The sequence below is a fragment of the Asterias amurensis genome, chromosome 13 (genome assembly GCF_032118995.1).
Source record: "Asterias amurensis chromosome 13, ASM3211899v1".
NCBI classification, from domain to species: Eukaryota; Metazoa; Echinodermata; class Asteroidea; order Forcipulatida; family Asteriidae; genus Asterias; species Asterias amurensis.
In genome coordinates, this window is record NC_092660.1 from 54508 (window position 1) to 82492 (window position 27985).

General features: G+C 38.7%; 1 protein-coding gene across 3 annotated transcripts; it reads right to left on the reverse strand.

The window, feature by feature from the left end:
• Window positions 1–431: 431 nt before the first annotated feature.
• On the reverse strand, window positions 432–27878 carry LOC139946106 (DNA excision repair protein ERCC-6-like 2). 3 transcript variants are annotated; one of them, XM_071943711.1, is made up of 25 exons: window positions 27758–27878; window positions 26696–26860; window positions 25973–26179; window positions 25040–25109; window positions 24186–24386; window positions 23626–23720; window positions 22728–22834; window positions 22088–22216; window positions 21147–21230; window positions 18960–19075; window positions 17598–17697; window positions 16618–16677; window positions 15638–15753; window positions 14615–14730; window positions 13993–14076; window positions 13307–13455; window positions 12182–12418; window positions 10711–10928; window positions 10163–10358; window positions 8161–8313; window positions 7308–7385; window positions 6358–6952; window positions 5292–5446; window positions 4144–4295; window positions 432–2313 (listed from the first exon to the last, which is right to left on the reverse strand). In XM_071943711.1, exons 2-25 carry the CDS (start codon window positions 26709–26711, stop codon window positions 1299–1301), a joined length of 4449 nt encoding a protein of 1482 aa, XP_071799812.1. In that variant the 5' UTR covers window positions 26712–26860; window positions 27758–27878; the 3' UTR covers window positions 432–1298. The 3 variants fall into 3 exon arrangements, with proteins under 3 accessions (XP_071799812.1, XP_071799809.1, XP_071799811.1); XM_071943708.1 differs by having other exon boundaries at window positions 6358–6955; XM_071943710.1 differs by having other exon boundaries at window positions 6358–6955; window positions 26696–26825; window positions 27758–27863.
• Window positions 27879–27985: the final 107 nt, after the last annotated feature.

Below are 27985 nucleotides of genomic sequence, written 5' to 3' on the forward strand. Positions count from 1 at the left end.
TTTACCAAGTAAGTTTTTATGCTAACAATTATTTTAGGTAACTACCAACAGTGTTCAGTGCCTTTAAAGGCAGTGGACACTAATTGGTAGTTACTCAAACTAATTATTATCATAAAACCTTTTTTGGTTACAAGTAATGGGGAGAGGTTGATAGTATAAAACATTGTGAGAAACAGCTTCCTTTGAAGTGACGTAGTTTTACAGAAAGAAGTAATTTTCCACGATTTTGATTTTGAGACTTCATGTTGAGAATTTAAGGTCTCGAAATCAAGCATCTGAAAGCACACAACTTTGTGTGACATGGGTGTTTTTTCTTTCATAGTTATCTTGCAACTCCGACGACCAATCAAGCTAACATTTTCACAGGTTTGTTATCTTATGCATATGTTGAGATACACCAAGTAAGAAGACTGGTCTTTGACAATTACCAGTAGTGTCCATTGTCTTTAATAACACAGAATATAAATGTGAAATAAAATACACGTATTAAATGTCATAAATAAGAATTACCATATCAGGACTGCCTGCTATTTCCAATTTAACTTTTTCATGTTCAAAGGCAGTGGACACTATCGGTATTACTCAAAATAATTATACGCATAAAACCTTTCTTGGTAACAGGCAATAGAGAACTGTTAATAGCATAAAACATTGTGAGAAACGACTCCCTATGAAGTAAGTAAGTTTTCAAGAAAGAAGTAATTTGTAGAGTGTCGCGGCCGAGTGGTTAAGAGCATCGAATTCAAGTTTTGTGGGTTCGAATCCCGGTCGTGACACTTGTGTCCTTGAGCAAGATACTTTACTATATTTGCTTCTCTTCACCCCAGGGGTATAAATGGGTACCTGCGAGGGTAGAGGTTGATATTGTGAATGAAAAGCTTTCAGGGCGCCACGGCAGCTCGGGGCTGTATACTCCCTAAATGGGAGCTGAGAAAGATTAAAGGATGTTTATTGGCCCAATGACCAGGGGACTAATGTAAAGCGCATTGATTCGGTTTATTGTGAAATGCGCTATATAAGAACTTGTTATTATTATTATTATTAACGAATTTGATTTTGAAACCTTGGAATTAGATTTTGAGGTCTCAAGCATCTAAAAGCAAGCAACTTTGTGTGACAAGGGTGATTTTTTTTTCCTTATTATCTCACAACTTCGACGACCAATTGAGCTCAAAATGTTCACAAGTGTTATTTCATGCATATGTTGAGAACCACCAAGTGATAAGACTGGTCTTTGACAATAACCAATAGTGTCCAGTGTCTTTAAGATGATAATGTCTCAGCTACACAGGGCATACTTAGTGTAACTTCTGTGCCTCTCTGCAGTTATCCTCTTCAGTAAGAGTCTCTGCGATGCTAACATTACGTCTTTTACTCGAATCTCTCTTATTATACCTCTTATTCTGTACAAAAGATGCAGCATACTTTTCATAGACTGGTCTGTTTTCTAGGTTGGCTTCTGTAGTTACCTGATCAAGCATGGACTGTCTGGTAGTAAACTTAGAGTTACGCTTCCAAAGAGACCCAGTTGAGTTTGATGTATTTGTGAGCTGATCACACTCTGATAATGAATCTGGTACTTGATTACCTTTAATAGCTTCCATCTCAATATCACTGTCTGAAAAAGTATCATCAACAGTTGTCTTCTTCTTTGGTATCCGTGGTGATTTATTCTTTGGAGGGGGTTTGCAACGTTTCTTGGATTGATCTAAGATAAAGATATCATCCAAGAAGGAGAGATTTTCTTCTTGATGCAGAATACGTGAGGGATTCTTGCTTGACGATGTACATTGATCAACCTCTAACGAGTCATCAGTAGCTTCAACGTATTCCCCAGATGGCTTTGGTCTTGTTTTACTTGTCTGTTCATGTACAGTTGAGGGTCCTGGTGTCTTGACATAATGCTCCACAGTTACTTTAGTTTTAGTTCCTTTGGTCCGATGCACCACTTTCTCATGTTTTGGGGTTTGCTTACACTGCTTCCTTTCCTCCTCTTCACTCAAACTCTCAGACTCGCATCCTTCGTCGTCCTCGAAACTTGATGTTACCTTTTTCTTTCTGAGAATCTTTGCAGGTTTTGGTGACGCTTTACAGTCTGTTGGTTTCCTTAGATTGGAAGGAGGTTGGACCTGATTGTCTGATGCTGATTCAGGCGGATCGTAAAGCTTATTTAGGTCCAGGCATGGATGCTTTGTGCTGTAATAGTCCTTCAACAATATTGAATATTGTTCTGATGATAAAGACAAGACGAAGTTGGCAAAGTCCCTACTAGACGAGTAGTTCAGTGTCTTAGCCATTGCTTCAAAATGACATCTGTATACAGAAAATAAAATGGAATCATCTTTAAGAAGGATATAACAATGAATGATTATATAGGCAATAAGGCACATTTTCACTAATGGAATTACATAACTTACATACTTGAATATTATAGACATAATATACACATTATTTTAGAATGTGAACTACATTTGGCTGAAACACATAATTTAGAAGAACGTGTTAAAAACAAGACAGTCAGTTTTGTAATGGTTATTTTCCGCGTCTATGAGCTATGCATACATCATGACATTTTGTATATTTCCCACTAGCAAAAATAAGTAGATTGCCCTCATCACTGGTTTAACTCCAATGGGCAATTGTGGTAATTGCAATGTCAACATTATTGGGTGAACCTATTTCCCCCAGACAGTGATCCATTGCCCTAGGCTATTTGGGGTTTCCAGCATATCAATTTCTCAAACTGGAGTTGCCCCCCCCCCCCCCCCCCCATTGGTGGTTTTATGGTGTATCTTTATATCGTGTGTACAGGGTTCAGTGATGTTGGAAGGTCATGGATATTTAGTTTGTACAAGTTGTGTATTGTTTATGCTTTAAGCCACTGTACTTCTATGTTGTGTAACACGTTTTCTTTACACATTGTTTTAGCCCAATAGGGGAGGTTTGTTAATGTAGCAGTGATCATCGGAGGGGCTTAGTAAAGCATAAAAAGGGCATGTTTTACCAAAATCTGAGAGTTGGACTAGGGAGGGACCCCAAAGAACAAGGACCATGAACAAAATCTCACCAAGAGGAACAGTGGACGACTGGAGGAGGTAGGACTGGATTGGATCATCGGATCCTTTAAGGACTATTTAAGGAAATTGTTGTAAGGCCGGAACTTGGGATCTGTTTGGGTTAAGGACCAACCCAATACACAGAGACCGATATCCCAAGGGCTTGCGCCACTAGTAGGACTCCTCTAAACACTGCGCCATCCATTATCCTTGACAGCCGTTAACTGTGAACCCTGGTGTGTCATCACCACACTTCAATAGTCACACCTAGTATAATTTCACTAAATAAAACACAATATTGATAATTTGCCCCCTTGATAATGTATACCCGGATGGAAGTTGAATAAACATAATATCTTTGTTTCATGTGAAGAGAAGCTGTCCAAGCATATAAATCTGCCTGCTGTTTCACATTTCTAAAGGAAATCCACCGTTTATTAAAGTATTTATTGCTCTAAAATAGTAAATTCTGGTGGTACGTTATGTCAAACGGATCCACATACTGTTCTGCCAGCAGCCGCTCACTGACATGGATTTTATAGTGTCAGAAGTGAACGAACAGTAAAGGTTCGAGTAAAAATCACAAGTTGTGTATTCTTATCCCTCCTTTTTGCTCACCGGCGGGAGGGGGGTCATGGTACAATGTGTCACAGTGTCACTACTTAACTTCAAAGCCACATACTAGTTAAAGACAGTGCACACTATTGGTAATTACTCAAAATAATTTAAAGCACAAAAACATACTTCGTAACAAGCAATGGAGAGTTGTTGATATTATAAAACATTGTGAGAAACGGCTCCCTCTGAAGTAATATAGTTTTTGAGAAAGAAGTAATTTCTCACTAAAATATTTGAATTGAATTTGAGCATCTGAAAGCAAATCAATTGTGCAACAAGAGTGTTTTTTCTTTCGCTATTCTCTCGCAACTTGGACGACCAATTGAGTAAAAATTTTCACAGGTCTGTAATTTTGTGCATTTGTTGAAATACACCAAGTGAGAAGACTGGTCTTTGACAATTACCAATAGTGTACAGTGTCCAGTACCTTTAAGATTTAAGGCTTAACCTTTAAGTTTTAATATCATACCTCCTGATTCCTCTGGGTGTCTGACCAAACAGAACTGTTGTTCCATTCATTTTATAAGTGCCTTGCTGTGATTGGCCAAGCAAGTATTCTTGGAGTGCTCTATTTGATTGGCTGGAAGGGTAACTCTCTTGAGAAGAAGTCTGTGGTGCTGACTGTCAAAGAAAACAACATATCAAACGGAAATTAAGAAAAAGGAATTTACTTGGTTTATTAAGGCGTACCCCCCCCCCCCCCCCCCCCCCCCCCGAGTTCACAAACCAACCCTTAATTAGCTCGCCTGGTATTCACTAATAATAATGATAATAATACAAACTTATAATGTGCACAAACCCACCCTGCTGGGTGTTCAAGGCGCAGTAAAAACCAATTCCTACCTTCATTTCCCTCGAGTTTTTTTCACAATCAATGATTTTTCTTCCTGTGGCCCCATACCAAGAGTGGCTTTTAGACTTGTTTGGGGCCAACTTGCATACAAAAATTAAAAAGTTATATATGTAATTTGCATTGGATATAACTTTTTTTTCAGCTAAAGACCACTTGCATTACACCACCATGGCTGAGGTAAAATAACGAAAATGAGCATGCGTGTGCGCACTGTGCACATCTCTCAGCCAGTGATTGGTCTTCTTTTGACCCCAGAGAGGGCTATCATTGAGTTTGTGATGTCGCGGGGCATCATAGGCAAGCGGATAAGAGCACCTAACTCAGGCTCTTGTGATTCTGTTCAGCAGAGTGTGGGTTCGAGATTCATGACACTTGTGTCCCCGAGCAAGACACTCAACAACATGCTTCTCACTACCCAGAGGTAAATGGGTCCCTGTGAGGGCAGAGATGGTGTTTGTGATTGATTTAGTTCAGTAGTGTGAATTTGTTGCACATGCTGTATACTCCCCAGGGAGTTCAGATGGTTTAAGTAATGAATTAAAGCCCGTGTCATGGAAGCGCTTGGGACGCCCTTCGAGTGTGAAAAGCGCTATGTAAAAACGTTATTACCATTACGTTATCATTATTTCTATTGTGCAGAAAGATTTGTCCAACTCTAGTGCAATCAATAATAAAGAATCGAAACACACTAACAGTTATTTTATTGATTGTGAAACTTAATTTGCTAAATATTTGCCAGTTATTTACCATCTAAAACTTCTTACCTCTTGTAATGTTGGTACATTGTAATTAGCCGGTTGTTGTGAGTTTTGAAATAACTCATACACATCCCTGACAGCAATGTTTGATACATGGTCCTCTACTCTACTACCCCCAACTATCTTGAGGTTAGAATGAATGAAATCAACTCCACATTCCTCTGTAATGATCCAATTAATGAAATACACAAAATAATTAAAGGCAGTGGACACTATTGGTAATAACTCAAAATAACTATTAGCATAAAACCTTTCTTGGTAATGAGTAATGGGGAGAGTTTGATGGTATACAACATTGTGAGAAAAGGCTCTCTCTGAAGTGCCATAGTTTTCAAGAAAGAAGTAATTTCCCACGAATTTGGTTTTGAGACCTCAGATTTAGAACTTGAGGTCTCGAAATCAGCCATCAAAACGCACACAACTTCGTGTGACAAAGGTGTTTTTCTTTCATTATTATGGACGTAGAGCTGTTGGTCCTGTGTGTTGTGTAAAACACACCTAAAAGAATCCGGTGCATTTATCAAAAGAGAAGGGGATGGCCCAGTGTTCCTAGTTTGATTGGCTGCATATTGCACGCAGGTCTCATAAATGTTGTCCCATGCACCAGGCAGGAAAACATGGAATGTTGAAGTACCTCGAGCGTCACTGAGCGACGGATATGAACGCTATATAAAGAAGCCACTATTTTTATTATTATTAATATAAACTAATATAGATTTTGATAAAGTTTCTCTCTTTGTAAAACTTGAACTAGCCTATTTGTTACTATATTAATTTTTGTAATTAATTCTGTGTTTTTAAAATGTAATGTTTTTTGTTTTTCTATAAGTATCAAATTTTAATCTTTTTAGTGCACACAGGGAAAACAATTTTCACTTTTTACTTGTAAACTGTGATGAAATAAATAAATTGAATTGAATTGACTTAAATCACCCAATACATGTGAATCATATTTTTATGCACTGTACTTGAAAAGGTTTTAGGAAATACAAGTACAAACAAAACCAGTTACTATAATAAGTCAGCATTGATGAACATACTCTTGACTAGCAACAACAACCAAAATACTCACTGAAAATATCATTAACTGCATCTTCATTTCTCAGTTTATCTGACGTGGGTGGTCTGTCATGTGACCTGGTGCTCTTTGACCTTCTGTCATGCTTCATAGCTAAGATCCTTGGCTTTGATTTCTTGATATTGTTCATTTGGCCTTTGACACAATGTTTGTTGACATCATCGTTGGGTTGACCTTTAGCACGTCGTTCAACAGTCCAATCTTTATGAAGGATGGCTTTGCCTCTTACTCTCTTCTCTCTGATTACATCTTCTTCTTCTGAACTAGATTCAGACAAAATCCATTCTTGGTTTGGTTTCTCTTGAGATGTAGGTTTTCTAGCTTTACTTTCTCCATAGTGGCGTGACTCAGTGGATGGGGTTCTCGTTGAGTGAGCTGTAATAGCCCATTTCTTGACTGGTAATGATTGTCGTTTATTTCTTGTGTCATCATCATCGTTATCGGTACTAGAGTTACTGTCGCTCGTAATCTGAGATGCTACACCGTGATCATCATGAATATTCATATCACATGTTGTTACGTCTTGGTTGCTATGGTTACTTTGTGCATCATCACTGTCTGATTTGTCATCCTTACTGAAGTTTTGTGACTGCTAAAAACAGCAAAGAAAACAAATTTTAGTAGAAGAAATTAATATTAATGATAACAAAGGAACTTAGATTGCACACATCGTATAACTCCATAATATTGTATTAAATCAGTAAAATAAGGCTGGAGACAAGTTTTGACTGGTATGATTAAACAAAAATTATAGAATTTTAAATGCTACATGACAGACTGCCTCTCTACAGTTGACATTTTAAGGTTTCTACACACTAAAAAGTCAAATGTAAGACTTTTTATGAACCTTTAATTGCTACACTGAACACAATTAAAGACAAAAAATAAATGAAAAAAGCAAATCTGCTCTCTTTGAACAGATTCATCACATTACATGTACATACCTTTGAAGTACGATATTCTGTATGTGTAGGGGGAATGTACTTGACCATGGTTAGTCCCAACTCAGTCTTAGCATGGCGCTGTCAAGAAAAAAAATTGCACATTTGGAAAGTTAACATGGTTATTTTATCACAAGTTTTGTAATTTTGATGATGATCCGTGAATAATTAAACACCTTAAAAAAGTTACATGGATGAATTAAAATGTCATATTTGGCAGCACAGGCTGTATACCTCTGGAGCTGAGACGATTTAAGAAATAAAAAGGCCAGTGATCAGGGTAATAATGTTGGCAGTGCTTTGAGACATGGTGTATAAAGCGCTAAATAAAAAACGATTATTTTTATTATTATTATTATTATTATTATTATTATTATTATTATTATTGAGTAAATTACAATGGATCCAATCACGCAAATAATCAGCTACAAGTACATCATTCTTATGTTTAGAGAAATTGGACACTTTTGGTAAACAGTATTGTCCAAGGCCCACACTTTGTGTATCACAACTTCTATATTAAAATTTTAAAGCACAATGGAATTGAGCTCCCTTTTACATCACAAACATACTCCAGTAATTTCTCAACAAACACGACTTCGATCATCAACCTCCTTTTCACAACACATTGTTGAGCCTAGAACCCATCGTGCCTCTTTTGCGGTAGACAGATCACTGAAATTATTTGAGCGTGTAAAAACATATTTTCGAGACATTATTTTACTCATTTCTCAAAAACCACAGCACCTCAGCAAGTAATACTTTAAGGTGAGCTTTCTACTATCATTATGTTCAAGCGGTGTAAAGTTCAGTGTCAATCGATGGACAAATGATACAATAATGGTTTTTCTCTCACCTGTATTAAATCTTTTGTTAAGCAGGATGTATCTGCCCTAAATGCAAACATATTTTGCAGACCAAAGAGTTCTCCTTGCTGCTTCTTATCACCAGCTACAGCAGTAAAATACCTCATAGGGTTTTCTGATGTCACTGCAGCACTGGCCAATTGCTGAAAAAGAAGAAGGAAAAAAATACTTTCATTTTATTTTTATTTCAGTTATCTAAAGAAGTAACATATATCACTTTGCTTTCTTTGTGTTTTATTAATAGTATTTTGCTATGATGTTTAAATATATTTCCCTGTCGATGGCTACCAAGGCCCCAGTCAGGGATTAGAACCAGGGGCAACCAAGGCTCCAGTCTGGGATTTGAACCAGGGGCTATCGAGGCTCCGTCTGGGATTTCAACCAGGGAATATCAAGGCTCCAGTCAGGGATTAGAACCAGGGGCTACTAAGGCTCCTGTCTGGGATTTGAACCAGGGGCAATCAAGGCTCCCGTCAGGGATTAGAACCAGGGGCTATCGAGGCTCCGTCAGGGATTAGAACCAGGGGCTATCAAGGCTCCGTCTGGAATTTGAACCAGGGGCTATCAAGGCTCCCGTCAGGGATTAGAACCAGGGGCTATCAAGGCTCCCGTCAGGGATTAGAACCAGGGGCTATCAAGGCTCCCGTCAGGGATTAGAACCAGGGGCTATCAAGGCTCCCGTCAGGGATTAGAACCAGGGGCTATCAAGGCTCCCGTCAGGGATTAGAACCAGGGGCTATCAAGGCTCCCGTCAGGGATTAGAACCAGGGGCTACCAAGGCCCCCTTCAGGGATTTGAACCAGGGGCTATCAAGGCTCCAGTCAGGGATTAGAACCAGGGGCTACCAAGGCTCCCGTCAGGGATTTGAACCAGGGGCTATCAAGGCTCCGTCTGGGATTCGAACCAGGGGCTACCAAGGCTCCGTCTGGGATTTCAACCAGGGGATATCAAGGCTCCAGTCAGGGATTAGAACCAGGGGCTACCATAGCTCCATCTGGGATTAGAACCAGGGGCTACCAAGGCTCCCGTCAGGGATTTGAACCAGGGGCTATCAAGGCTCCAGTCAGGGATTAGAACCAGGGGCTACCAAGGCTCCCGTCAGGGATTTGAACCAGGGGCTATCAAGGCTCCGTCTGGGATTAGAACCAGGGGCTATCAAGGCTCCAGTCAGGGATTCGAACCAGGGGCTACCAAGGCTCCGTCTGGGATTTCAACCAGGGGATATCAAGGCTCCAGTCAGGGATTAGAACCAGGGGCTACCATAGCTCCATCTGGGATTTGAACCAGGGGCAATCAAGGCTCCCGTCTGGGATTTCAACCAGGGGATATCAAGGCTCCCGTCAGGGATTAGAACCAAGGGCTATCAAGGCTCCCGTCAGGGATTAGAACCAGGGGCTACCAAGGCTCCCGTCAGGGATTTGAACCAGGGGCTATTAAGGCTCCGTCTGGGATTAGAACCATGGGCTATCAAGGCTCCAGTCAGGGATTCGAACCAGGGGCTACCAAGGCTCCGTCTGGGATTTCAACCAGGGGATGTCAAGGCTCCAGTCAGGGATTAGAACCAGGGGCTACCATAGCTCCATCTGGGATTTCAACCAGGGGCAATCAAGGCTCCCGTCAGGGATTAGAACCAGGGGCTACCAAGGCTCCTGTCAGGAATTAGAACCAGGGGCTACCAAGGCTCCACTCAGGGATTCGAACCAGGGGCTATCAAGGCTCCGTCTGGGATTAGAACCAGGGGCTACCAAGGCTCCAGTCTGGGATTTGAACCAGGGGCTACCAAGGCTCCAGTCAGGGATTTGAACCAGGGGATATCAAGGCTCCAGTCAGGGATTCGAACCAGGGGCTACCAAGGCTCTGCTGGGATTTGAACCAGGGGCTACGAAGGCTCCAGTAAGGGATTCGAACCAGGGGCTATCAAGACTCCAGTCAGGAATTTGAACCAGGGGCTACCAAGGTTCCTGTATTTTGATAGATGTAGCAACTACTGACCTGTTTATAAATCTGTCGGAGATACATATTTTCCTCAATTGATCCAGTAGATATAAGTCTAAACACTCTGACATCACGATGCTGACCAATACGATATGCTCTATCCTGAGCCTGGAGGTCATAGGTCGGATTCCAGTTTGGATCAAAGATGACGACTACATTTGCACCCGTGAGATTAAGACCAAGACCACCAGCTCTGCAATAACAAATGTCATCAGTTATTTCACATCCTAAAGTTACACTTCCCCAAAATCCACTTATTTGTCATATGTTCGTTGTCCATTGTATGTCTGTCTGTTTGTTTTGTTTCTTTGTCTGTCTAGCTGTTGTTTTTCCACAAGCTTCACAACTGTCCCATACTCTATTTATTACATTTATGTCTATTGTTACTTAATGACATTTTTGCTTTACACTGTACTATATGTAATTGTCTATATTTTCTTCTGGAAACAGACATTAGTTACAACCGTGAAAACTCAGCCCCTGGTTAAAGCCATACAATTGGTTTTTAAAACCTAAAACAACAATTAATCTGGTTGCAAACCTACTTGGTTGAGATGAGGAACAGGAATATATTAGCGTCTGCATTAAACTCATGGACATATCTCTGTCTGTCATACATCGCTGTTTTGCCATCAAGTCTTCTGTATTCATAATCAGTTGTCTTCAAGTACATCTCAATGATGTTGAGTAGTTGTGTATAATAAGAGAAGAGTAGAACCTTGCTTCCTTCTTGCTTGAACACTCCAAGAAGCTTCTCTAAGATCTGTCAACAAATAAACACAAACAAAATCATTTAGTTCTTACATGGCCAGGTGTAACTGACATTCTAACATAGTAAATATCACCGTGAGGTCCCTCATTTTGTTTGCTAAAAAACTGAACAAATGGATTATCGATAGTTACCTATTGGAATTTGTTTATCTTGTTTTATTTTATTATATAATTTGTTAAGCCAATCATTACATTGTATCGAGTCTCACCCTATTGTATTGTCCTGTCTTTGTCTAGTTATTGTTGGTTTGTAGTAATGTCCGGTTTTCTAGGGAAAGGTACAAAAGCTAGCTTCACATTGTTTCCTCCATATTGACATACAAAGTGTTTTTGATTACAGTCCATTCATTATACGCTTACCTACTATAAATTGTTTGGTTCTGTTGCAAACTAATGTTTGAAATTGTCCTTGCACAAATTGTATCACGATCATTGAGGATGTCAATATGAGATAAATGTCTTACTGAATTGAATTGATAATAATATAAATCAGTGTATTTATAAGGCGATAAATTGCCAGAGGATACAAGGTGCTGAAGAAAGAAAAAAAATAAGACAGTACGAAGACACTGTTGACCAGCTACAGACTAGGGGCGAAAGGTGGGTCTTGAGGGTCAGTTTAAAGGCTGGGACACTGTTGAAGTTCCTTGTTAAGATGGGATAGACTATTCCATAACCAGGGAGAAGCAATGGAAAAGGCCCTATCATCCTTAATCCTTACCTAGCGTACCCCATCATCTACAAGCACAAACTTGCTAAGAATATTTACTAGGGTCCAAGTCACTCAAGTCAAGTATTTTGAAACCGGTCCATTTATGTGAACTCCCTTAGAAACTCAGCATCATAAAAATGTAATTTCCAGTCTGTCTCTATACAAACCAGCACGTACTTGCTTACATTCATCAATGGATAATCACCGACTTACTCATTACAAAGTTTGCCAGCGCCCTGTACAATCTGCTGCTGTAAAGTGATTTTCATTTGGGACTCCCCAATAATCTGGACACATCTGCGCTCAGCAACATCGCTTTAGATGTTCAAGAAAGGCCTCAAATCCCAACTTTTTACTCAATGATACCTCTTGTGCCATGTTCATTTGTTTTCCCTTTCCATAATTCCTTAATTTTTCTTGAGTCATGTGCTTCATTAACTGCTGTGATCTAAATGAAATAGCAGTAAATGCCTTTTTGTACAGTATTGTATCTGTAACTTCATATTTAAACAGAACAGAGATAGTAGACTTACCTGCATCTTACCGCAGTATGAGGGATCAGATAAAGTGCGGAACCTCGCTTCTCTACTCAATGTAACGAATTGAGGGTGGCGTGCGAATGCAATGTCACAATACTTCTTAGCTCGCTGCCGTTGTTTGTTAGACATGCTAACATCTGGTGTGAGTAAAGCGATGTGATTGGAAACCTTGATGAGTAGACTCATGAATGTCAAAGTTAAGGACTTGACTTTTTCTCCATCGGGATTATACTGCATTGAAAAAGTAGTGATGAGAGCTTAAATGATTTAGAATTGAGATACTGGCTGACAGGCTGTCAAGTGAGGAGCTGAGGAGGAGAGGAGAGGAGTGGAGGGGATCAGCACCGTATTGAGGAGGCACAAGCTGAGGTGGTTTGGTCATGTGGAGATCAAGGAGGATGCTAGCTGGATGGGTCAAGAGGTGTACCAATGTAATTGTGGGTGGACCCACACCCGTTGGTTGTCTGCGCAAGGCGTGGCAGAGCTCTGTGATGATTGACATGCAACTACCATGCAAGGGACCCTCTGGACAGGGCCAAATGGAGAAGAGCCATATGGAGAAAGCAGGCCAACCCAGAGCAGACTGGACAACAGCCTTAAAATCAACATAATTGATACACATTATGTGTCACAAAGTACTCATAGCAACACTTTTTGCTTGTAGTAGAACCACAAGCAATCCAAAGCATAGCAATCCAAATGGGACACCACGAGAGTGATAATAAGATGATGCTATTAAACATTCACTTCAAGGCCTTATTAATATCATCCGGCAGCAATTGTAAATCAACTCAATGCATTTCAATAAAACATTTATTTTGGTATTGTCCTCACATGGTAAAATACATAAATGGTGTTTCATAATACTAACAGTGACAGTTACAAACAGTAGTTAACCTTATTTACAAATCAGACAAATCTTAGAACTGGGTGAAGCCTTGGCTTTTGTACCCTAACCTATTGACAGACTAACACTGCATATAAGACACACAAAGACAAAGACAAGGAAGAACAAGGACAGACGAACCTGAGTGAAGGTGTACCAACAATATACCAAAAAGCAAGCCATCATTGAATTGACCATTAAAGTATACTAATAGTTGATCATTATCATCTTACCCTGTAGCAGCATTTGACCCGTATTAAGCGACTGCCACAATCACATATATCCTTCTGTTTGAGTATTAACTGCATATCATCAGATTCCAACAGCGCCTTGTACACACTCAACTGAAGCTCAGATAACTTGCAGAATACTACTTTCTCATCTATCAATACACAAACATAACAGAAGTTCAATCATCAAATAATAAAAACAGTAATTGATTTTTATATAGTACTTTATCACAGCTCAAAGAGCGTCTCAAAACATTTCCATCATTATTGGTCATTGAGCATTAAATCATTCCTTAAACCATCACCTCCCTGGGGAATATACAGCCGGTGCTGTAAGTTACTGCGCTCCAAGCTAATCATTCACATAAACCATCTCTGCCCTAACCCAGGTTGGAGAGAAGCAATGGTTAAGTGTCTTGCTCAAGGACACAAGTGTGAACACAGGAATTCAAACCCGCATCCTGATTAACCACCAGACCTTGAGTCTGATGCTCTTATCCACTTGGCCACGACACCCCAAAATGTTCAACAGATTTATTCAATTATTATTAGTCATTTATGACATGGAACACCAAAGGCGTCCAGTACTCTTAGTGCTATTTTTTCTTCTCCGTAGAACATGCTATTGTCATTATTTTTGCATGATAGTATGGAAATGCAAATCTTTTTAAAAGCAGAAATTGGATTACCTTTTTGGGGTAGTTGGTAACTGATCAAGTCTTTAGTGCGACGTATCATCATTAGATCCCTCAGCTCAGCAAACTGCTCAGATACTAGAAAGAAACCAACATCAGAAACAAATACGTAAGATTTGAAACTTTGCATTGTGTACAGGTGCTGTATATCACTCTGGGAAACAAGTGTCATGACTTCAAAACCCACACTCTGCTAAACAGAATCACAAGAGCTTGAGTTTGGAGCTCTTAATTATCCGACAACCTTTGTAGGAACTGAAAAAGGTTTATGGGTCACAACTGCTCAAATACTAAAAAGCCAATGTCCTAAATAAATAAGCGCTAGTTCATGATATCAAACAAAATATCTCTAAACAGACATCATATGCCTCTCTTAGTATTTATGCATGAGGTACGTCACAATGCTAACTCAAAACAAAGCGATGGGCGCAGCCACTGCAAGTGATGGGGAACATGCGTCCATAGCCTCATTTTGGATAAGAATTATGACGTCATTTTTAAGTATTAAGAGAGGAATAGTACTGATTCATTTGCACTAAACAATCAACCACAAACATGGTTTTCATTTTCAGTTGCACATGTTTATTAGAAGAGATCTGATACAGTCTGTACCAACCTTTTCTACTCTCAGCTAACTCCCGTTTGCTGGCATCAAACTTTTGGCCCTTGGAAATAGGAACTTCAAACTTATCTTTGAAGTTCGCCCATGAACCCAAACTGTTTGGGATGGCCCTGAAATTAACAAACTGGTAATAATAATATTCATAATAGTAGGGCATAATAGTTTGGGAAGCTAATGATCCTGACTCAAGCTGAGAATGTGAATTGTGAAGGATGTGACTACAAGGTGTTTCAAAAGATACCACAATACATAATAACAATCAATCAACAATCTGAAATCTCAATCATTATAAAGTGAATACCAGTATCAGTCCTCAATCAAAGAGTTTTTGAAGTAATTCAAGACTTCCAAAAGTTCTTTTGTACATTACGTTTGGTGAAATTAAAATACGAAGCAAGTATACAACTATGGGTAGGATTTGTAACTTTGCATGGTGAACATATGACAAAGTAAAGGTTTGCGGCAACACCATGTAATGATAATTCCTAAATGAGTTGGGGTGAATCTTAAAACAACCGTTGGTTTTGACATTTTGATCAGTATACTCTGATCATCTTCTGAAGAAAGGGACTCTGATGCTGCATGCTGCGTAAAACGATTATGCACAAAATCCTGGCAAAATATTTCAAAGGCTGGTTGTGCGGTGTATTAGTTTAAAAACTAGAGGATGGAAATTAATTTACTAAAAAAAAGTGATTTCAATGATTAATGTTATGCAAACTAATGATACACTCGACACTCATGGAGTGACAGGTCTTTTTCTTCAGCTGCGCCACGCATCTGGAATTCTCTACCACTTAATCTTCGATCTTGTGTTTGTACCGCAAAATTCAATTCTCTTCTCAAAACTTATCTTATGTCACAGGTTTTCAATGACTAATTTTGTTGTGTCTGTTTTTCTTTGTGTTGTGTTTTGTTTTTGTCTTGTTTTGGTTTTACTGCGCCTTGAACACCCAGCAGGGTGGATATGTGCGCATTACAAGTCTTATTATTATTATTATTATTATTATTACTTACCAGTCGAGAACACACCATAGCTCAGATACTTTATTCTGCAGAGCTGTTCCCGTCAAACCATAGCGACACATTGTATTGATGTCCTTCAAAGCTTTAGTGATCTGGGACCCTGGCTCCTACAGTAGAGTAATAAACACATCTTATTATAAATAACAAACTGGGACCCTGGCTCCTACAGTAGAGTAATAAACACATCTTATTATAAATAACAAACTGGGACCATGGCTCCTACAGTAGAGTAATAAACACATCTTATTATAAATAACAAACTGGGACCCTGGCTCCTACAGTAGAGTAATAAACACATCTTATTATAAATAACAAACTGGGACCCTGGCTCCTACAGTAGAGTAATAAACACATCTTATTATAAATAACAAACTGGGACCCTGGCTCCTACAGTAGAGTAATAAACACATCTTATTATAAATAACAAACCTTGCTATTCAGTGATCAAGTACATTGTAAATTGTTCATACATGTACTGGTTTGTACATGTTAAAACAAAGACAAATATCACAGTGTTAATAATAATAAAGACTTGCTAGGTGTTTAAGGCGCAGTACAAACAAAAACCAAGCGAAAGAAAAACAGACAAAACAAAAGTAGTCCTTGAAAACCTGTGCAGAAGACAAGTTTTGAGAAGAGATTTGAATGTTGTGGTACAAAGACAAGATCTAAGATTAAGTGGTAGAGAGTTCCAGATGCATGGCTCAGCTGAAGATCAAGACCTGTCACTCCAGGAGTGTTGAGACTTGGGTTCTATCAAAGCCCGAGAAGAATGTCTGTAACAATATCGAGTTTGTTTGTTTTTTTGTTTTTTTGTTTCCTTGTTTGTTTTATTTCCAATCATACAACAATTAATTGTTGACCCAATGCACTTGACCAATAAATCTTGGCTGCACCATTTTGAGAGTGAGTTTAAATTTGACTCCAAAATGGCAGCTTAGAGACAGACAGTATTTACAGACAAAATATACCTTGATTTTATGGACTTCATCCACAATGACTCCAGCCCACTTCAACTTCAGCAATGAGTCCTGTCAAATTCAATGTTCAATCAATATTTATTATCACAAAAGTTTTTTTTTTTTTTTTTAATTAACATAATTTCAAGAGGAAAAACTGTACATTGGGAGTTCCCTAATTATTTACTTATTGTATTATATTAATGTAAGGATCAGCCAAGTGCTTCCCCATTGTTGAACTTATAAAATATTTACTTTTAGGATTGTCACGTCCTGATCTTTCTCTTTTTCAATAGCTTCCTTGGAAAAGCACATTTTATTTGGTCTGGATTTCTCTATTTTTATAGGGAGCATGCTCCAGAAACCAATTTATCTGGGAGGGATAGGTTTATAGAGTTATCTTTGAGTATTGTTTTACGTTTTAATCCTCTGTGTATACCTGAATTACTGTGAATTTTAGAGTCATGTTTGGATCGCATTATTTGTAGATCTTGTGTAGTGCGTCCGTCAGTGTGTGTAGCATGGAATCCACATGTTTGACCTTTCTGTGAACTTTTACTGTGCACTGTGTATTGACATGTTGTAATGTATGTGCTACAGTGCTGTAACTTTTTGTGTTGTTTGCAATGGTTTACCATTAAACCTACACATGAGAAGTTTATTTGACATATTTTTGCTGTCATTGACTGGCATTTATGTATCATTGATTGTATTTTGGCGATTGCTCGTCCTTATTAGAGGACCGGCTCTCCCTTCCAGTGTCTCTACATTAACATTATATTAATTTTGTAAACTTATATGCACTTTTGACTTTGTTACCTTTCTTTGTAGTGATCAATTCTCATATTGTACTATTTTCCAAAAAGAGTATGAAATAAATGTCTTATTTATAACCATTTAAGAACAAAGGCCTTTCTGATTATTACAAACAGATACTGATTGGACAATATTACATTAAAATAATAAAACAAAGTACTACGATTATATATTACCATATAGATCCTGTATGTTTCATAACTTGTGATTACAGCGTCTAGTTTACCCTTCATGGCTTTCCACAATGTTTCCTGTCTCTCACGTCCATGATACTTACTGCAATTCAAATAACAATAAGGTAAGAAAAATCTATTAATACTAAATAGTAAACATGCGGGTACAACTATGTATAATATCTCTTTTGAGGTAGTATTGTCTCTAAAAAGTGGCAATGTGATCTCAACGTTTCCAACAGTCTACTCTGCTTGTCTTCAGGAGAAAGAGCAGAGTATACTATTTGAAATGTCGCGACTGCACCGGCCAACACTCCCTCAAAAGAGATATTATACATGGACGTATCACAAGTTTACTATTTAGTATTAACAGTTTCTTCTAATTCTTCACACCACGCAAAGCTCCAAAAATCACTTTACAATAATAAAGACAGTGGACACTTTTGGTAATTACTCTCTTCATAATAATTATAAGCATAAAACCTTACTTGGTGATGAGTAATGGGAAGAGGTTGATAGTATAAAACATTGTGAGAAGTGGCTCCCTCTGAAGTAACATAGTTTTTGAGAAAGAAGTAATTTTCCACGAATTTGATTTCGAGACTCACATTTGGAATTTGAGGTCTGGAAATCAAGCATCTGAAAGTACACAATTTTGTGTGACAAGGGTGTTTTTTCTTTTATTATCTCCCAAGTTCGATGACCGATTGAGCTCAAACTTTCAAAGTTTTTTTATTATATGCATACGTTGAGATACACCAAGTGGCCTTTGACAATTACCAGTAGTTTCAACTGCCTTAAAGCTTATTTGAGCATTATTGTTTGGAGCTGGCCTCAATCCATTATGATCAAGTTTTCCTACCTGACAATCTCTAGTTCATGTCGTTCAACTAAAGCTAACAGATTTCAATGTTTGTTGAGACCACCATGAGTAAGACTTGTAAACATTGGTTCATACTTGCTGCAAAGGCGAATGCCAAGTGAGTGTGACGTCACATTCTCACCGAATAATTCGCAGCAGTTGAGCTGTACTAAAAAAAAACAGAGTTGTGACATCAAATTTCCGTCAAATTACTTTCGTATTCGCATACGCAGGAAGTATGAACCGGGTTTTAGTGAACTGTAACTTCGTAAAAAAAGAAGCCCGCCTTCAGTGATCTCCAACTTTAAAGTGAGTGACAATATCATTGAATTAACATAAAAAATGGGTTGGCTTTCTATATTGAGCTGGCCAGTGTGGAATAACAACATATTATCTAAACAGTGTTTCGCAGCACAGGTGAGGAGTTTGAAAAAGACATTGTCGGGCGATCTTCTGGAATGAGTTCTTAAAGCTACTGGGTGAAATATTTAAGTTAGACTTACCCAACTGTACAGTAAGTCCATGTTTCAAATTCTTCCAACCAGTTGTAAAGTACTGAGTTGGGGCAAATAATGAGAAACACCTGAGTAGACTGATGGCTAGTTGAATTCTTTAGTTTCTGAATAAAGACAATGAAATTTAACATGATCAGTTCAATACACACAATAACCATTTAATCTGAGTGATTAACATTACAGTACCCCCCCTCTACAGTTTATCCAAGGGTATGTTCAGACATGGGGTTAAACTAGTCCTTAATCCGAGCACCGCGGGTGTCCAAAAGATAAACATGACTTAGTCCAAAATTGGCTTGCGTTCACACAGTGAGTTTATTCTGGTCAAGCGGACTAAACTAGCCCACGATGTTGATTATTTGGTCATGCATCGGCGAACCTTACCATTGCTGGTTCCGGTTTGTTACATTGTCCATGCGTTTTCCACAGGGTTTCGATCCGCTATCGTCTCTACAAACCTCATGGTCATCATGTATCCCATCTTTAAAGACGGCAAAATCACTTCGTATCCTTGCTTGGCCCCTTGCTCTATGCTTGGCCCCAGCACAAACGCGATTCTATTGTGCCCGCTGAAGTTTCCGTTCCGCACTGCCCGCGATGAACGAAACATTTACACGTTTTTGTTAAAAGCTTCAAATTGTTTTCGAGTGTGAACTTTTGTAAATATATCACAACTTAGTCATTGAGAAGTCGTAGCCTACACACATTCTCATGTTACGTTAAAAATTGTTTTTTAATTCAACATTAGTCTGGTACTCGTATAACTGTTACGTAAAGTTGTTGAGGGCAGGAACCAGATACAACCTAGTTTTCGAACCCAAACTTTGGTCTTAATATTGTCGATCCCGTGTGTGTAGCTTAGCTGTGATTAGATGCCACTTTCTTCAAAGCAAAACCCGTTCGTTATCATAAAGTAGCGTTGCGCACAGAAGAAGTGAATTTAAAAACTAAATAGTGCTACTAAAAATGAGAACTTGTTTTCGTGCGACGTCCATTTCAAACATTTTCGGCGAAGGGGAATACCGGGGCTCCAACACTTAATGGTAACATAAAGGGAAGGCAGCGGAGAGACGCAAGGAGATATTCAGATGCAGACACCACCCAATACTCGCTGCCGATCCATCCATACACGTGGAATGACGTCACCTTTGTTGCCGCGGTCATTTGGGCTAAAATAGACCGGAAGTAGCAGGTCAGTTGCGTTCCAACGATGGTTTACTGGGCCTCGCAGCGGTTCGCAGCGAGGGGTTGGTCGTAAAACCTGGGCTAAGATAGGCTAGTCCACCAATTTTTTTGGTTTATTTTAGCCCAGCTCAGTGGGTCAAATTAACCCTCGCGGACCAGAATATTGCGTTCCCACGCAGGGTTAGTTTAGCACTTTTGGATTAAGGACTAGTTTAACCCCACGTCTGAACGTACCCCCTGAGGGGTCATTATTCATCAAAACCACTCAACTGAAAACATTGCCCTCACAACTCAGCACCACAAACGCAGTTTGGGACTTTGGCTCACATAGCATGCATAGTGTGAAAAACATTCAACAACGTACCACCAACAAATATGTTCTGTCAATAAATAAACATAAAAAACAAGACATGCATAGCACAACAACCCAAAACTTGTCAACCTTTTCAAATGACAGCCTTTCCTAATTTTTAATGTGGGGGGCACTCCGTATTTTGAATCACTAGCATTGTTAAAAACTTACTAAGTTTAAAGGCACTGGATACCGTTGGTAATTGTCAAAGACCAGTCTTCTCGCTTGGTGTATCTCAACACATGCATAAAATAACAAACCTATACAATTTTGAATTGAATTGAATACGAGACCTCAGCTGAGGTCTCAAATTCAGGGCATCTGAGAGCACACAACTTGTACGGCAGGGGTGGGGTTTTTTTCTTATATTCTCTCGCAACTTCAATGACCAATTGAGCCAAAATTTTCAAAGGTTTGTTATTTTATGAATATGTTAAGATACACCAAATGAAAATACTGGTCTTTGACAATTACCAATAGTGTCCAGTGTCTTTAAAGACCACTTAGGCTTACCGAGTATTCACAAACTTTTATTTTGTCTGAGTTTATATTATTTTTTTCCTAGTATTTCAAATATCAGCTTCTATTGTAATCAACATGGAAATAATAAATTGTTCAGATTCATTTGAACACATTACCTTCTTTAAAAACTCTGGCAAGCGTCTTTGGCAGTCTTCCCTTGTTCCTGTCTTTCCAAGCACAGCACAAAGAAAGGCAAGGACCTGGGCATACAGATAAGAAATAGGATGATAGCCTAACAATACAAAACATAACAAGATAAGTTGAAATAAATATAAATATTAAAACAAATTACAGCAGTACTGGGAACCTACCAACTAAAATATATAATACTAGGGCATAGTTAAAGGAACATTACAGAATTGGTTTTACTTGCAAAAATGTTGCTGGCAGTGTGTAAGCACTTTATGTAATCCACCATACATTTAAACTGACAAACCTGTTGAGGTTTGAGATTGATCGGCCATCTGGGTCACGAGAGAAAAACCGATTAGCGATAAACTCCAAACTCGAAATTAGACTATTTGTTTCTCATCAATATTTCAAGGGATGTTTTCTACTATCATCATCATTAGACAGTGTACGTTTCATGTAAATCTGTGATCTTCACAATTTTTGTTTCTCACCAATTCTGTAACGTTCCTTTAAAGGAACACGTTGCCTTGGATCGGACGAGTTGGTCAAAACAAAAGCGTTTGTAACCGTTTTGTATATAATGCATATGGTTGGAAAGATGTTTTAAAAGTAGAATACAATGATCCACACAAGTTTGCCTAAAAATTGCGTGGTTTTCCTTCTACTGTGCGAACTAACACGGTCGGCCATTTATGGGAGTCAAAATTTTGACCCCCATAAATGGCCGACGTGTTAGTCGACGAGGTAAAAGGAAAACCACGCAATTTCGAGGCATGTTTGTGTGGATCATTGTATTCTACTTTTGCAACATCTTTCTACCCATATGCATTTTATAAAAAACGGTTACAACGCTTTTCAAAGACCAACTCGACCGATCCAAGGCAACGTGTTCCTTTAAGAGAAGACAACAAGTAAGAAGTCGTACCTGGACTGTTTTTCCCAATCCCATGTCATCTCCCAATATAGCGCCCTCGCCCTTCTTATAATGCTGGTACAAGAACTTCACTCCCTCCCTCTGGTAATCTCTCAAATAACGGTTGATAGTTGCAGGAACCTACAAGGTGATCACCAAGAAAACAAAGATATGATAAATAATAATAATAATATACAAAATTTATAAAACGCTTCATACATTGTGTTTCTCTAAGCACTTTACACAAAATAATAGGGAATAAACAACACCAAAAAAAAAAAAAACAATCATGAGGTCAAGCTCTTGTGGATTCTGTTCAGCAGAGTGTGGGTTCAGGAGTCTTGACAGTTGTGTCCCTGAGCAAGACACTTTACTATAATTGCTTCTCTCCACCCAGGGGTCAATGGGTACCAGTGAGGGCAGAGATGGTTCTTGTGGTTGATTTAGCCGAGTAGCGCATATTTGTTGCACAGACTGTATACTCCTCCGGTTTAAGGTCACGTTTAAGGTCACTTAACCAGGGGTAATAATGTGGATACGCTTTGAGATGCCCCTCAGTCATGAAAGTGCTATATAAAAACTGGTTGTTACTATTATTATTATTGTTATTATTATTATTATTATTTAGTGAATAACTATACAGCTGGATTACCTGAATGACTGTATCTGCATCAGCTGATGATAATACTAGAGGTATTTTAGCACTACAACTAGATACACCAGGGAAAAATGGCTTCTCCAAATCTTCAGAGCTAAAACCTGCAAAAAGATCAAACAAAAATATCACGTTCCAATAGTCTCTAGATGATCAAAATCGCATACCTCCTTAATGGAAATACTTGGTTTATTTGGTTACACATGGACTGTTTTTTTTCTTTTCCAACAACTAATTATGTGCCCGGAAGAATGGATAAGGCTTTCTCTGTGCCCTCCTTCCAGTAAACAAAGCTCTTTTGTCAAAGTAATAAGAAGATCACCAATTTTCTATTCTGTAACATTTATTTCAATGCTGCTATTCATTACAATAATGCACATAATATGTTGAAATTACCAAAGTAATACAGTAGCATAAGATTTGAAATAGGGATTCAATAGTAAATCAGCAGATACATGTAAATCACAACATTTAGGTGTAAGGTGAAGCAGAAAGCTTTTGTACCTTAACCTATGGACAAACAAACACACAACCAATGAACCGAAATAGGACAAAGGTCACAAGAAGCAGACTCAAGTAAACTTGGCTGCTACCTTTGGAATGGCTAATACTGATTTTCAAACATACAAACAATAGACTACATATATTTGGCTTTTTTTTGGGGGGGGGAACTTGGCAAACTCCCACAAAGGGATATAAACGGTTATCTGGCAACAGCCGATCTCTCTCATACAAACATTGGTTTAACGTCTATGACTATGAATTACACAAATCAAGAAGTTGTGATTCAGTAACTAAACGACACTACTTATTCTAGTCATTGTGAAATCAGTGGTAAGCTGGAGGATTCAAACTCACAACCTTGTGATAAACAGGAGCACCTATTTAACTTTACCTTCATCAAAAGAGCCAAAGGAGTCCTTTTCACCAATCTCACTCGTTTGAATCACCGGTACCCGTGTAGTTTCAGTACACAATGCTGCAGGTGACCTAGGATAGAACAATACACATGAAATTAAAGCCTAAAGACAAGATTAGCCCAATATCTCCAAATGGGTTGATATTGTTAAGAACTGAAATATGGGGTAAGTTTTCAATGAGGTCCATCTCCAAATAATGTGATCCACAAGGTCAAAGTATTGTTCCATGGTAAACAAAAAATCAACATGTTCCTACATGACCAATTATGGCAGATTTCAACCAATATGTTAGCGATTTATGGTTGTTTGAATATTGGCGGTGGCACTGATCTAACCTCAATCGCTGAGAAAGGACGTGCCATAGCAAGAAAACCATATATCGGATGGAGCTCAAATTTAAAAATTCAGCTTGTTGAGCCGAAATCACCCCTTCCACCAAACTTGAGTAAATTTGAAGATGGTGGGGGTTTAAAATCCCATTTTTGTTTGGGGATGTTGAGGAGGGGGGTGATTTTACGTGGAATGACCTAAATACCTTTTAGATGGTTCAACACCTTCCTTGACTCTGCCACCTACTGCTACTGGAGTTTTCCTTTTCTTGGTACTCCTTGAGACATTACTTGCTGATGAGGATAAAACGAAGGGAGGCGGGGAGAAGGATGGTTCTCTTGGTTTACTCCTCTTGGTGAAAGGTGAATCATCTACGTCACTGGCAAACAAGTCTGCATATTTAGCCCTAAAATATAAAATAGATGATAAAGAAAAGAATAACTCAAAAATTAAGTATTGTAATACTAGCAGGCATTTCTACCACAGCGCTTTACATGAAACTATAATAAAGCAAATAAATAATGGCACTACTAATAATGGGAAAACAGTTTTTCTTAACCATATTTAGCCCTAAAATGTAAATAGATACATGTAGTAAGGAAAAAAAAAAAAATAACTCATAAACTAAGTATTGCAATAATAGCAGGCATTTCTACAACAGCGCTTTACACAAAAACTATAATAAAGCAAATAATCAATGGCACTAGTAATGGGGAAACGTTTTTTCGTAAGCAATCAATCGTTGAACAGGAAAGTTTTGAAATGTTTCGAGGGACTCCCTCGAACAAATTTGATGAGGGAGACAATTCCAAGGGCGTTGTAGCAAAAAGACATTTCATGCTGGGCCAAATCTCATAGAGCTGCTTGTAATAAGCACAAAATTAGCTTTCTAGAAGCAAAACAAAAAGAGCAATGGATTAAAGGTTAGTTTCACCTTCAACAGATCACATCTTTTTGCTGCCGCATCAACTTGCAACTGCCTCACAAAACCTAATTATTTTTGAGTAAAGAAGGAAAAGCCCTTATTAATTAACCGAGTCTCAAGATAAAGTGATTTACCTTAATCGATCGTCTTCATTTACATATTGTAATGGACTCTTGTCTTGTACTGATGAAGATGTTCCAGTCCCTGTGAGTTGAAAATAAAGTAATAAAAGAAACAATCAATAACCTTGATAAACACGTATACTGACTATTCTCAAAACAGTTTTTAACTCTAAACAAAATATGTGCATCAGAACATCCAACTTAATGACTGACAACCTTGTAACTGAATGTAAAAACATAAACCCTGGTTTTTAGCCATACAACGATGTTGGCACTGTATACTCAGTACTTTCCCAAGAGCTGTGAAAAAAATACCACAGGTATTGTGGGTGGGATATGAACCCATGGCCCTTGCAATTCTAGAGCAGTGTCTTACCAACTAGACTATAACTGAGATTGCCCGACAGCTAGAGGTAGTTTGAATCCTGTCACAGGTATTGTGGGTGGGATATGAACCCATGGCCCTTGCAATTCTAGAGCAGTGTCTTACCAACTAGACTATAACTGAGATTGCCCGACAGCTAGAGGTAGTTTGAATCCTGTCACAGGTATTGTGGGTGGGATACGAACCCATGGCCCTTGCAATTCTAGAGCAGTGTCTTACCAACTAGACTATAACTGAGATTGCCCGACAGCTAGAGGTAGTTTGAATCCTGTCACAGGTATTGTGGGTGGGATACGAACCCACGACCCTTGCAATTCTAGAGCAGTGTCTTACCAACTAGACTATAACTGAGATTGCCCGACAGCTAGAGGTAGTTTGAATCCTGTCACAGGTATTGTGGGTGGGATACGAACCCATGGCCCCTGCAATTCTAGAGCAGTGTCTTACCAACTAGACTATACTGAGATTGCCCGACAGCTAGAGGTAGTTTGAATCCTGTTTCGGCAGCGGGTACCGCAGCGATATACCAAAACTAATGTAAAAACAAATAATGTATTTACCATTGCCATCTCTCTTAAGTCGGGCTGGACGCTTCTTCAAACATCTCACATTTACTTGTTCATTGTCATCCTCTGCAAAGCCGCTGAATTGAACAGTTGCTAAGATATTGCCTCGCTGGTTAGTGTGGATCGACTGAATGGATGCTCTGTAGTACATAGAGTCTTCTGAATAAGGTGCCATACATTTATCTCCTACACACCATTGCTCTGAAAATTATATCAAATTGTCAGAGACAAAAAATGAAAGATTTAAGCATTCATACAACAAAGTATACTTCAGTGAGCTTGCTTGGTGGTTAAATGCAACAATAGGTCCATTGTCAATAGGCATTAACAAATTGGTTGGGCCAATTCAGGAATCAAATTTCCTGTGTGTTTACTGTGCAGTGCACGTATACAACAAGTACAAGAAACGATGCATCAATGAGACCTGTTGAGCACCACACACGTATTTGAATGCTACATTGGCAGTTCATCCAGTAGCCATATTTGACCTCAGCGCAAAAGCCAAGAGGTCTTTCATACATGAAGGTTCATTAGCAGATGCAAGAATTGCAGTAACAACTAGACCCAGGGGTACTGGGCCTCTGGGGCGCTGTGCTACTTTGTCAAATGTTGTCATTATCTCTCGTACTACATTACTTAGCTGATTATGACAAATTTTGAAAAAGGAGTAGGCCTACATGTACCCAGCAGTAACTGGGTCTAAGTATTACAACATACCTGGTGTGCTGTCCATGGTTTAGTAGATTCCACACCAACAGCACCCCAGTGCCTTCACTTTCTTTATTAGCGCTTGAGTCACACTCACATTGATGAGATTGAGGGGTCCAGTTTAGATGTCAAGTTTATGCTGCAGCAATAATCATGATAATAGTCTGACTCTGCCTGAGATAGGTAAGGTAAGGTAAGGTTCATTTTATTTGCAACCACATATGGTTGGATTCATTATATAAAAAAATACTAAAACTTACAAAATACATCACAAAAACTTTAAAATCATTAAACTATGTATTTACAGGATAAAGGTACAAAAAGAAAATGAAAAATATCAAAGAAAGACCAGTAAAAGTATTACAATATATAGATAATAGTATAATACTAATGTCACATATTATACATTTCAAACAGACACAACAAAATAGCAACAATTACTAGAGGATAGCTGGGTTCCTCCGCTCCTGCGTATGTGATGTGAGGCTATCCCTAAAAAACACATGCCTCCTTTCCTTAGAGGCAGGGGACACTATGGTAATTACTCAAAATAATGATAGCATAAAATCCAACTTGGTAACGAGTAATGGGGAGCTGTTGGTGGTAAAAAACACTGTGAGAAACACCTCCCTCTGAAGTAACGTAGTTTTCAAGAAAGAAGTAATTTTTCTCGAATTTGATTTTGTGACCTCAAATTTTATCAAGCATCTGAGAAAGCACACAACTGACAACTTCGTGTGACAAGGTTGTTTTTTTTTAGTTCATTATTATCTCGCAACTACAACGACCAATTGAGCTCAAATTTTCCCAGGTTTGTTACTTTGTATGCATATGTTGAGATACACAAAGTGAGAAGACTGGTCTTTGACAATTACCAATACTAGTGTCCAGTGTCTTTGTAAACACAAGCACTGCCGGTGCACTGTGTGTACTACTGCAGGCAGTATGTCACACCACACCACTGACACTGACACTGACAGTGACACTAGATCGAGTGGGCAGCATGTGGATACATGGTTTTTACTAAACGAAAACATGCAAACACAAATATGCATCTGGAGCTATTCTTACCGTCTCTTTTCCCCCACAAACTTCAATGTATCCATGGAGTAACTTGCAGCTATTTTAGGGTCACCGTCTCCGATCCTTGATTGCTTCTAGGCCGTGTTTCCTTTTCACGGACGACTGTCTTCGCTTTGTGTATGTCGTGTGGGGGTTGTATTTAATCAACAGAGGGCGCTGTTCGATATGAATGGACTCAGTTGTTGGTGGTAGCCCAGTTTTACACACTTTTTTTTT